Source organism: Terrapene carolina, unplaced genomic scaffold, assembly GCF_002925995.2.
Source record: "Terrapene carolina triunguis isolate 2854851 unplaced genomic scaffold, T_m_triunguis-2.0 Scaffold42, whole genome shotgun sequence".
Classification (NCBI taxonomy): domain Eukaryota; kingdom Metazoa; phylum Chordata; order Testudines; family Emydidae; genus Terrapene; species Terrapene triunguis.
In genome coordinates this window covers 49,252,128-49,262,678 of record NW_020664393.1, presented here as the reverse complement: position 1 = coordinate 49,262,678, position 10,551 = coordinate 49,252,128, and the positions used below count along the sequence as shown (strand labels likewise).

General features: G+C 38.6%; 1 protein-coding gene across 4 annotated transcripts; it reads left to right on the top strand.

Annotated features, from left to right (window-relative positions):
• Positions 1-255: 255 nt before the first annotated feature.
• TMEM18 (transmembrane protein 18) lies at positions 256-9,458 on the top strand. Of its 4 annotated transcripts, XR_002908983.1 has the most exons (7): positions 256-334; positions 1,084-1,204; positions 3,303-3,357; positions 5,032-5,125; positions 5,215-5,300; positions 5,870-5,993; positions 7,609-9,458. XR_002908983.1 is itself a non-coding variant. In XM_024215783.2 (6 exons), the coding sequence occupies exons 1-6, from the start codon at positions 287-289 to the stop codon at positions 5,871-5,873; spliced, it is 408 nt and encodes a 135-aa protein (XP_024071551.1). In that variant the 5' UTR covers positions 256-286; the 3' UTR covers positions 5,874-6,249. The 4 variants fall into 4 exon arrangements, 3 of the variants coding, with proteins under 3 accessions (XP_024071551.1, XP_024071552.1, XP_024071554.1); XM_024215783.2 differs by lacking the exon at positions 7,609-9,458 and having other exon boundaries at positions 5,870-6,249; XM_024215786.2 differs by lacking the exon at positions 7,609-9,458 and having other exon boundaries at positions 278-334; positions 1,087-1,204; positions 5,870-6,249.
• The last annotated feature ends 1,093 nt before the right edge of the window (positions 9,459-10,551 follow it).

The following is a 10,551-nucleotide window of genomic DNA, read 5'->3' as shown; positions in this document are numbered from 1 at the left end:
CACGGCGCACACCTCCCAGCCCCAGCCAGCCACCCCTCCCAGGGCAGCTCGGCTGCGCTGCGTAAGTTCAGAAGAAGGGTGACCCCTACAGACACCTGCCGACCCGGGAACGGGGCTGCACAAAAACCCCCGACACCCGCTATCCCCGCGTCACGCACTCGCGCACGCGGTCTTGCCCTATATATGCTGTGAAATGCCGCGAGCGCTAACGTAGCTTCCACGTCGTATCTCGCGAGATTTCCCCACTAGCTTCTCGCGAGAATGAAGGGAGGCGGCCACCACGGAGATGGAGCCGCCGCAGCGCGTGCCTACCGGGCTCCCCGCGATACTGGCGGTAACTTCCCCCGCCCACCCTGGCGAGCAGCGCGCGGAGGGACCTTCATCTAGCACGGGAGGGAGGGGCCGTGGGGGCTCCATGGCGGGGCGACGGGTGCGGCCCCGGGGAGGGGAGAGCTCTGGGGCGCCGGTGGGTGGGGGCTGGTGAAGGGGGTCGGGGGGATGTTGGTCTCTGGTACCGCAGTGTGTGGAATAGGGGGAATTCGGCTGCCTTTGGGGAAGTCATGAGGTAGCTTTGGTACGTGACGTACCGGGAGTTATTGGGCTTTCTCCGTTATTCTGGTGGCAAAGGGCTCTCTGGACATGAGAGAGTGAAGCTGTCAAACCCCTCCTGATACAGGCCCAGTTATGTGTGTCACTGGCCTCCGAATGCATCAGGGGCCCTACTTTGCAAACACTGGTGGTGTGAGGCGTCCCACGGAGTGTAAGTGAAGTTACTCACGTGTGTAAGTGTCTGTAAAGTCCAGGCCAATCTGTTTTACTTCATTTTGTTTGTTTCCTTGTTTAAAGGAAGCTTTCAATTGGGGCTGTCTGCTTTAATGTTAAATCATTTTCTTAATCTGCATTCCAAGTCTGTGCTTTTCTGATGTCAGTAATTTAGAAGAGTAAAGTAAAATTCCAGTTTTGCAATTGATAACTGTTAATATGTAAGCCTAGAGTAACAAGGTTAGCTTTGGTACAGGTAACATGAAAGTTTATGTTCTATTTCCTAAAAGTTTCCTAATTGATTTCATGTTTTGTCTGCAGCAGACAGACTGGTCTGAACCATGGCTATTGGGACTTGCCGTTTTCCACATCCTCTGCTTCCTGATCACTTGCTTTTCATTCCAGCGCTACCACCTGCAGATAGGTCATTTTCTCTGCATGGGTGAGTAGAGAATTAATAGCTTGCCTGAGTTTGTGTTTCAGTTTGAAATAGGCATCCATATCTTTAAAGTTATACATATTATTATACATCTCCTCTATGGCACACTAGTGATTATAATTCTGTTTGTGCTCATTTGTTATTATATACAATCACACACCACTTAGTAATATAATATACTGTTCAACAGAATATATATACAATAACATCCCCCTTTTTACCATAATAAGCCTGATTTATTTTTTTTTTTTTGTGCTCTGTCTCCCAAACAGCTTGAACCAGCAATTCAAAAATAGTTTAAATCTTTTGGTCTTGTTGAAGACTTGTGCTTTGCTTAATTTAGGGTGGTTTTGTGGTTGAGAATTATTTAGCAGTTAAGTGGTTTCCATGTACTTTGTGTCTATATTGGCCTCATTGAAGATGACAAAGTTGAATAGCAAGGAGGTAGCCTTGGGAAGAATAGGGACTTTGTGGTTTTTTAATCTGTTTAGGAGGTGAGAAGAATTTTTAGGCCTTCTTTATATTCCATGTACAACCAAAAAGAGCGTACATCTGGAACCTTGTGTAGGTCACCTTTAAGGTCACCCAAGCTGCTTTAACTTTGTGCCTGCGTCATTTTCCACAAAACAGTGAACCATGAGGTGAGCATGTATGTAGACAATACACTTCCTCATTGCACCAGTGTCTCTAAAAATAAGTGATTTAAAATTATACATATTATTATACGTCTCCTCTATGGCACACTAGTGATTATAATTCTGCTTGTGCTCATTTGTTGAATAAGAACTGTTAATAGTCTGGGTATTTATTAGTATTAGTCCAAAGTATGCCAGGCTTCACCTCACTGCAAGTCACTGTTGCTTTTTTCAGAGCCATAAATGGTCAACGGAAATTATCTCTCTTAACAAGAAGTGAGTTCAGGACAATTATCTGAAAGCATACAAAGTTTCAAATTTCTTTGTATAGACGTGCAACTATAATAATATGGGGAGGCTGCGAACTTCGTAGGGGCGGTGTGTCAATCAGGTACAGCAAGGGTGCAAGACACTTACGTATAAAACTAATGCCAGGTATAAAAGTTTGATTTCTTAGACAAATTTTGCAAATAAAATGGATTTAAGATGTTGCTTTAAATTCCTCATTTAAGAAAACAACAACACTATCAAACATTCATCAGGATGTCTCATGTGGCACGTACACAGGGAGGAGGGTTGGCAGAGGACAGGAGAGAGATGATTATTTTGGTGACTCCTAATTAGATATTTCCTAATGTCTGGTATATTTGTTTTTATTTTAACCTATCCAGGCTTTTAGGCAATTGTGTTTTCTAAGAACTAAAAGGTTCTCTTCATGTTTTTTGATTCTAAGTAATTTGGTAGATATTTACAACCTTAGTTCTAAGATAATTACTTATTTTTTGGTGAGGTTTTTGCTTTTACATTAAGTTTTACAACTGAACCATCAGTAAGATTGACTAAAAAGTTGTATTTTATACTGTAGATTTGATTATATTGACCTTTTTCTACGAACTTATACCTGTGCATTTATCATTTTGTAATACTACATTTGTTTTGTGTGCTCACATAATGAGATCTCATGTGGGACACAAACATTCAGAATTATGTTTGTGCAATTAAAGTCTCAGATGTATAATAACTAACCTTTTTGGGTGGGGAGTAATAGTATATATCAGGGGTAGGCAACCTATGGCACGTGTGCCAAAGACGGCACGCGAGCTGATTTTCAGTGGCACTCACACTACCCGGATCCTGGCTACCAGTCCAGGGGGCTCTGCATTTTAATTTAATTTTAAATGAAGCTTCTTAAACATTTTAAAAACCTTATTTACTTTACATATAACAATAGTTTAGTTATATATTATAGACTTATACAAAGAGACCTTCTAAAAATGTTAAAATGTATTACTGGCACGCGAAACCTTAAATTAGAGTGAATAAATGAAGACTCGGCACCCCACTTCTGAAAGGTTGCCGACCCCTGATATATATATAAATAATGTGTACAGGCTCAGAACTGATCACCAGCTGTCCATTTTGTCAAGAAATATTCAACCTAATATTAATTTCCTTCTGCGATCCAGTGGCCTTGGTGTATTGTGCTGAATATATCAATGAACTGGCTGCTATGAATTGGAGGTAATTATACTAACTTCTATTTTCATATTTAAATTTTGCTTTTATTGGTAATGCTGGTTTTATTTGTATAGTCCTCAAAAGCAATTTCTAAATGAAGTATCATGTCCCTCAGCAGTGGAAAGTAGTATAATGGATGGTTTCATTAGTTAACAAACAAAAAAATTGAACATTAAAATTATAATACAATATGTGCTAAGTATTATATTTTATTTAGTACTGTATACCTAACTCTTATCCTTAATGGGGGAAATCATTTACATTGTTTTTCATATGGATCCTGTTTATGCTTTTCTTGTTTGAGCTTTTTAAAAAACATTACAGATCCAGGTTATTTGTTTTTGTTTTAGTTCAAATTAACCTCAGAAAACTTGTGAAAACCCTTTTAAGTCACAAGTAAAAACAGGGTTAGGTGTTTTTTTTGAGGAGGTGGAAGGTATTTTTTGCTTTTGGTCATGAAATTCAGCCATATTTTTATTTGTGCAAGAGCATCTACATTTTTGCATGATTGGTCTCTACTCAAGAGACATAATGTTGGAACAGCAAGGTGTGATAATTCTTGTCTGTTTATATGTCTGGGTCAAGCCTGGGCTAATAATTGTATGAAGTGGGAGGTATGACTTACTGAGGTCAAACTTGGGTACCTAAAATTAAGCACTTAGGGCCAGATTTTTAAGGGCATTTAGGCACAAAGTTGCACATGGGCAGCTAGTGGGATTTTCAAGAGTGCACAAGTACCTAATTGCCACTGAAATCAATGGAGTTAGACACCTAATTGCTTTTTAAAATCCCATTAGATGCATATCTGCATCTTTAGGTGCCTAAATGCCTTTAAAAATCTGGCTCTTAATCTGTACTTAGACACCTAAAAAAAATTGGCCTGATTTTTCAGAGGTACTGAGCATCCGTATCTTCCCATGACTTAAATGAGACCTAGAGGTGTGCATCACCCTGAAAAGTAGGTGTTTTTATTTAGACATCTAACTATTTATCTGTGTGCCAAACTTGAGACATGAATGCTTGAAAATTCTGGCCCGAATGCATAAATACTTTATGTATTCAAATATCAGGAATAATTGAAATTGGTGTCTACAAAAGAAGAGCTATTTCATAAATGTAAGAGTATGTTTTCTTTCTGATGCATAAGCATAGCTTCCTAATGTGAATGTGCACACACAATTTTCAAAGAGGATGTTGTATCTGTTAGTCACTTTGGGTATGTCTACACTGCAGTTGCATACCCGGAGCTGGCCCATGCAAGCTGATTTGGGCTTGCGAGGCTTGGGCTAAGGAGTTAATGTGGTAGCCTGAGTCAGCTATCACAGGTTTTTAATTGCAGAGACATACCCTCAGTTGCGGTGTAGATGTTGAGGCTCAGGCTGCAGCCTAGTCGTTAGGATCCAAGGCGGGATGGTCCTTGAGCCCAGGTTGCAGCCGAGCCCAACCATCTATACAGCAATTAAACAGCCCCTGAGCCTGTCAGCTGGCACAGGCCAGCTGCAGGTTTTTAATTGCAGTGTACAATTCTACCACATTAACAAAAATATTGTGCAGAAATGAAAGGGTAGAGTTGGTTACAGTATGCGTACACAGCAGAACATACATGCACAGGAATTATTTTTTATTGAAATGTAATGTATGAAGTATGCTGAGTAACACTTGTTTTTTTTATTTCAGGTTATTTTCTAAATACCAATATTTCGATTCAAGAGGGATGTTTATTTCCCTAGTATTTTCAGCTCCATTGCTGTTGAATGCTATAATAATAGTGGTATGTGTTTAATTTAAGTTTATATTTATAATAAAGCAGATTATAAATTTAATGTGTCCACATCATATGTAAATATACTTACTTTTCAGATTACCTGGGTTTATAAAACACTGAATGTAATGACTGAATTGAAGACGCTACAGCAAAAAAGAAGAGCAGAAAAAGAAAAGAAAAAGTGAATATTAATTGATTTATTTTTAATAACACTTTATGTAACCATTCCTTCCATCGTGGTGTTTTTTTTTTTTTTTTTTTTTTGGGGTACCCTCGTCAGCTACAAATGGTCCTTGTTTACATGTGATATGAATATGGCCATGCAAACAGAAAAAAAGCTGATTTTAAAAAAAACCTTCATGCTCTTTACCATACAATAGTTTGTTTTGTGCTGCACCAATGTTGTAGCCTCAGCTAGTTTAGACTTTCATATCTTTTGCTCAATAATTACTTGTCCATAAATTACATATTTATTTCATAGGGTGTTCATTAAGGGTCTGATTTGAAATCCACGTAAAGTTAATTGGAGCTTTGGTACGGATTTCAGTGGGTGGTGGATTATACCCCATCTTTGCTTACAGTGTTTTATTATGAAATTCAAGTGTTGATACATTGGGAAAAAAAACTGTAAAAAAAGTATTGTGGATCTCGTGCGTCCCACCAGGTGTATGTTAATAAGCAACTCTTACAGAATCAGTTTACAAATAAAAAATTTTTTTTTTTTCTAACTCCCGGTCCTGTAAATTTCAGCTGAGACGTGATGGTCAAGATGGGTTCTGAAAAATATTTGGCAGTCATGGTGGATAATCAGCCGAACATGAGTGCCCACTGCAACACTGGCCAAAAGGACTATTGCAATCCTGGAGAATCTCAAGTAAGAGTAGGAAGGCTGCTTTACCTCTGTATCTGGCACTGGTGCAACCACTGCTGGCATACTGTATCCAGTTCCGGTGTCCACAGTTCAAGAAGACTGTTGATATATTGGAAAGGGTTCACAGGAAAGCCACAAGAATGATTTAAAGGATTAGAAAACATGCTTTATAATGACTGAGCTCTTTAGGTGGGATACCCAAAAGGGACTTAGACATTTGCAACATAGCATCACAATGCCTAACTGCTAAGCAACAGGAGCAACGGGACCCACAAAGCTGAGAGAGTCACTTAAGCTTCCTATATGATGCATGGGAAGAGCTAGGCACCTAAGAATGCAATCTTCAAAGCCAGCACACCAGGCAGGGAGTCGTCTAAGCTAGCAATGGCAAATGCTGACCAGAGTGGTATGTCCTAAGACCCGTCTGTCTGTCAGAGATAGTGCCTATCTTTGCTTAGCAAGCTGTGACTGGAAACCCCTCTGGAATCGTGGCTTAGGAGCCTAAGGCACTTCTTGCAGAAATGAGTTAGAGGCCTCTATTGCTCCATACAAAATGGGGCGCTGCCCACTTGACAATTTTTAGCATAGTGGAGAAAGCACTCACCTTGGATGGGGGAGAGCCAGGTTCAATTCCCGTCTCTGCCAGAGAGGGAAAAGATTTGAACAGGTGGTTTCCCACACCTCAAGAAGGTGCTATAATCCGTTAGCTATGGGAAATTGTGATGTGGGTCTCTCTCAATCTCATAAGATGTTCCACGCGGATCCGTGATGATTGATTGGAGCAGGGTGACTGGGTGCAGGATTTTCCACTTCCTAGGTGGGTGCTCTAATCACAGTGCTACTGTCATATTCTCTGTCACCCAATGACTGTTCCACTGTGGCTAAAAACCTAGTCATTGGGCCAAAGACGAATGCAGTATGACTGAAAAGATGATCTGATACAGACTTCCAAAGAACATATTAACATTAAAGGCTGAATATTAATCTGCATAAGCAGAATAATACTAAGATCCCAAGTTTACACACATATATAAACTTAACTTTAATCACTTGAGTAGTCCCCTTAATGCCAATGAGACTACTCATATGAGTAAAGTTAAGCATATGCATAATTTTTTGAGGGATGTGGACCCATGTTTGTATCACAAGTGTATTTAGGTTGTGGTAAACATGTACAGTGATTTGGCTGCAGATAATTTCCTTGATCCTCTCTACAATAAGACTGACTATAGCTGTGTAAAAACGCTTGCCCCACCAGTGGAAAAAATAGGATTTTGTGAAAAGAGGTACTGGTTGTTTTTACTTATGAAGTCATAGTATGGCAATCTGCCATTTTCAACAAAATGTGTTTAGTGTTGTAAATGGCTATAATTCACCCTTAATCAAATTAATAAGTTTTCACAATCTGTCCTTTTAATGTGAGATAAGGAAAATGAAAAATGGTTTTTCTAGCACTGTATAAAATTCTCATGGGATCGGCTGTTATAAACAAAACTGCGATGTCTGAACTTAGACTTACAAGAGAATTCATAGAGCAGTTATAAATAAATGTAACAGGGGGAAAAAATAAGGACCCCTTCCTGTTTCCAAGCATCCTGTACTCTATTTCTCTCTTTAGATTCTGATCTTGCAAGCTGATCAATGGGGACAGTTCCCTGCACCTTTGTAGAGCTGAACCAAAATCAGTGAAGCTCGTGCAGGCCCAAGAGTCCATCCACACAGATCACCTTATAAGGGCTGGAACCTTCAGCATCAGGGACATGTCTGGCTTTGTCTTGTACAGCAAGACAACAATGTTGGAGCATAATAAATAACATACTGCAATACTTAACAGAATAACACATATGCCAATACGCAATCTTTAAGTAAAAATGACAGTTTTAGCATTGAGGAAGTTGGACATCACCATAATGCTACAATAATTTGCATACTTTTATGTGGATAGAAGCTGAATGTTTTCTTTGTTAAAAATCAATTAATACAAAAGCACAGTGGCTTTTTTTTCCAAAGTGTGGATGATATGTGCACATTCAGAGAGAATAGGTGCCAAATCAATAAAGAAGGTATTTTTTTAAAATTGGAGTCTTAGCTTTGTTCAGCTCCAGGAAACACTAAAAATACACTTTAGAATGCTAAGTATAATTGAAGCAGCACATGGTTTTAAGCCTTCTCTGTTAAAAGGTCTCTTAAAGATAAATAGCAATACATTTAAGAAAAATAATTTAGTTGTATAAATTAATGACTGCAAACTGAGCCAAATGTGATTTCCAAATGAAGTAAAATGTAAATAACAAAAGTATTCCTGCATTTTTTTCCCCATGGGATTATCAAGCCTTACTTATGTTGATTACTTTTCCTTTAGATAACCTTTTTGTGTAACATTATGAAGGAAATTTTAAGTTTTAGAGTGAGGGAAATACATACAAGAACAATAAAAAATGTTGTTTCATTTTTTTTTATAATTTGAAAAAGTGTTTTTAACCATAAGAGCATCCCTCAGAGAATTAAATGGAAAGTGACGATTGTGTTGGTTATAATAGGAATGGATTTATGAAGTGATAGAACAATAAATGTAACCTAAAAGCCTACGTGCTGACAAACCTAAAATAATTACATCCTGAATTCAGACAGTTTTTGCTGGCTTCAGCTTTCTATATGTATAAGTAACTTGGGACTAAATTTTTATTTGTGGTGGAAAGCCTGAGTCCACATGCTTTGCCTGGAACATTTCTCCTTCTCAGTGAACCTGGAGCCGCAAAGACACAGCCAAGGGATAGCTGCTCTACTAACTACTGCAGACTTAGGGCTACAAAAGGGAATTTAGTCATTGGATTCATGTAACCCGCAGAGACAAGCTACACCTCCAACATGCCCTGATCTCTTCTCAGTGCTATGGGGAGAGTCACTGTGGAATAATGCTAAAAGGTGCATGAGGAGTATGACGTCCACCTGTCATCCTTCCTGTAGCCCAGCTTTCTCTGTATTTGAATCATGGCACTTCTGGTGCATTAGGTGCCTCTGAAAGGCGGGCAATTAAGACTGTGCCCTAAATTTGCTAAAGAACCCTAAATGTAATAGAATTTGAAGTTAACATCATTCCAAATGCAAAACTGGTTAATGAGGTGAGGTGAATTTCCCCACAGACACTTGATGCGGCTCTGTCTGGAAACTTGAAAAGAGGAGGAGAAGAAAACACAAAACAGGGAGGAGTCAGTTTTTAACAGTGTCATTCTATATAAGAGGACACACACTCTGGCTTGGAACAGGTTTACTGAAAGTAATGTGTTTAAGTTCAATAAGACAAAAAGTCAAGATTATTTTGCCCCCTTTTTATTTTAAAGTTGAACTAAATCTGTTAAGAATAAGGACATCTACTAGTACTGACATAGACCCCGATACAGCGATCACTTAGGGCTAGATTTTGAAAGGTATTCAGATGCCTGAAGATGCAGATTGGTGCCTAATGGGATTTTCAGAAGTGTTTAAGCAAGTTAGGCACCTAACTCCCATTGATTTCAATGGGATTGACCATTAAGAACATGCATAATTTTAAAACATGAGTAATTGATGGGACTACTCACATGCATAAAGTTATGCATAGATGTAAGTGCTTTGCTGGATCAGGGCCTCAAGTAGCATACTCATTTTGATAAATTTATAATGTATGCATTTCAGAAAATGTTCAACATAGCTTCTGCTAGGGTACTATATTAACTTTACAACTTTGCATTTTTTTTTTTTCTTTTTTTTTTTGTTAAAGGATTGTCATATAGAGGAGGAAAGGTTTGGTTTGCCTTTTTTACATAGGTTTTAATAGTATAAAAACGTTGGGGAAAAGTTTGAAGTCAAAAATAACATGAATTTTGGTGATCAAAATTACACTGAAGTTTTGGACTCTACCTTTTCCGATTGCTTGAGCTATAGCAACTTTGTTGTTGTTTTAATGAAAGAGGTTATATGTTAGGGATTCAGATGATAAAGAACCAAGTTTCTAATTTAGTGAATGTTTTATTCCTCTCTCATCATTTTGAACTGTTTTTAACGTATATATTAGTCTTATGCTTTTTAACATAATTGGGGGAAAATATTGCAAACACTGTAACTTTACAGTGTGACTAAAAGCAGTTTGTGCAAGTTGTTAACCAAAGTCTGTATCTTGGCACAGAAAACTCAGATACTGTATGTCTGTGTATATATTTGTATCCAAGTTAAATATTTTTAAATGCAAAACACCCCAGAAATCTTGTATATGTTCAAAAAATAAGGGTCAGTTTACATCCAGTACAGGTGTAATATGAGTAGGGAATACCATGGTTAATTAGGATTTATGGGGCCCTATGCCGTATTATTAAAGTGGTGCCCCTATGCCCGATTTGCTCTTAGCAACACAAATGTAAGCTTACAGTATTGAAAAACTTGCCACATGCACTTTATTAAAACCAGCTTAAACAAGTTAAGCACTCTATAATGCTAACGAACTATTTGTACGTTTCCCCCACCACCACCATCATTACTGACGCACACCGAGCTTCGTACGGAGCAGGCGCTGCAGCAGCCTGGG

Excerpts from the sequence above, each read along its gene's own strand:
- TMEM18 (XM_024215783.2), top strand. The coding sequence starts at position 287 with ATGGAGCCGCCGCAGCGCGTGCCTACCGGGCTCCCCGCGATACTGGCG. Across the intron at positions 1,205-3,302 it reads AGGTCATTTTCTCTGCATGG|TGGCCTTGGTGTATTGTGCT; the intron begins GTGAGTAGAGAA and ends TCTGCGATCCAG. Across the intron at positions 5,126-5,214 it reads TGAATGCTATAATAATAGTG|ATTACCTGGGTTTATAAAAC; the intron begins GTATGTGTTTAA and ends CTTACTTTTCAG.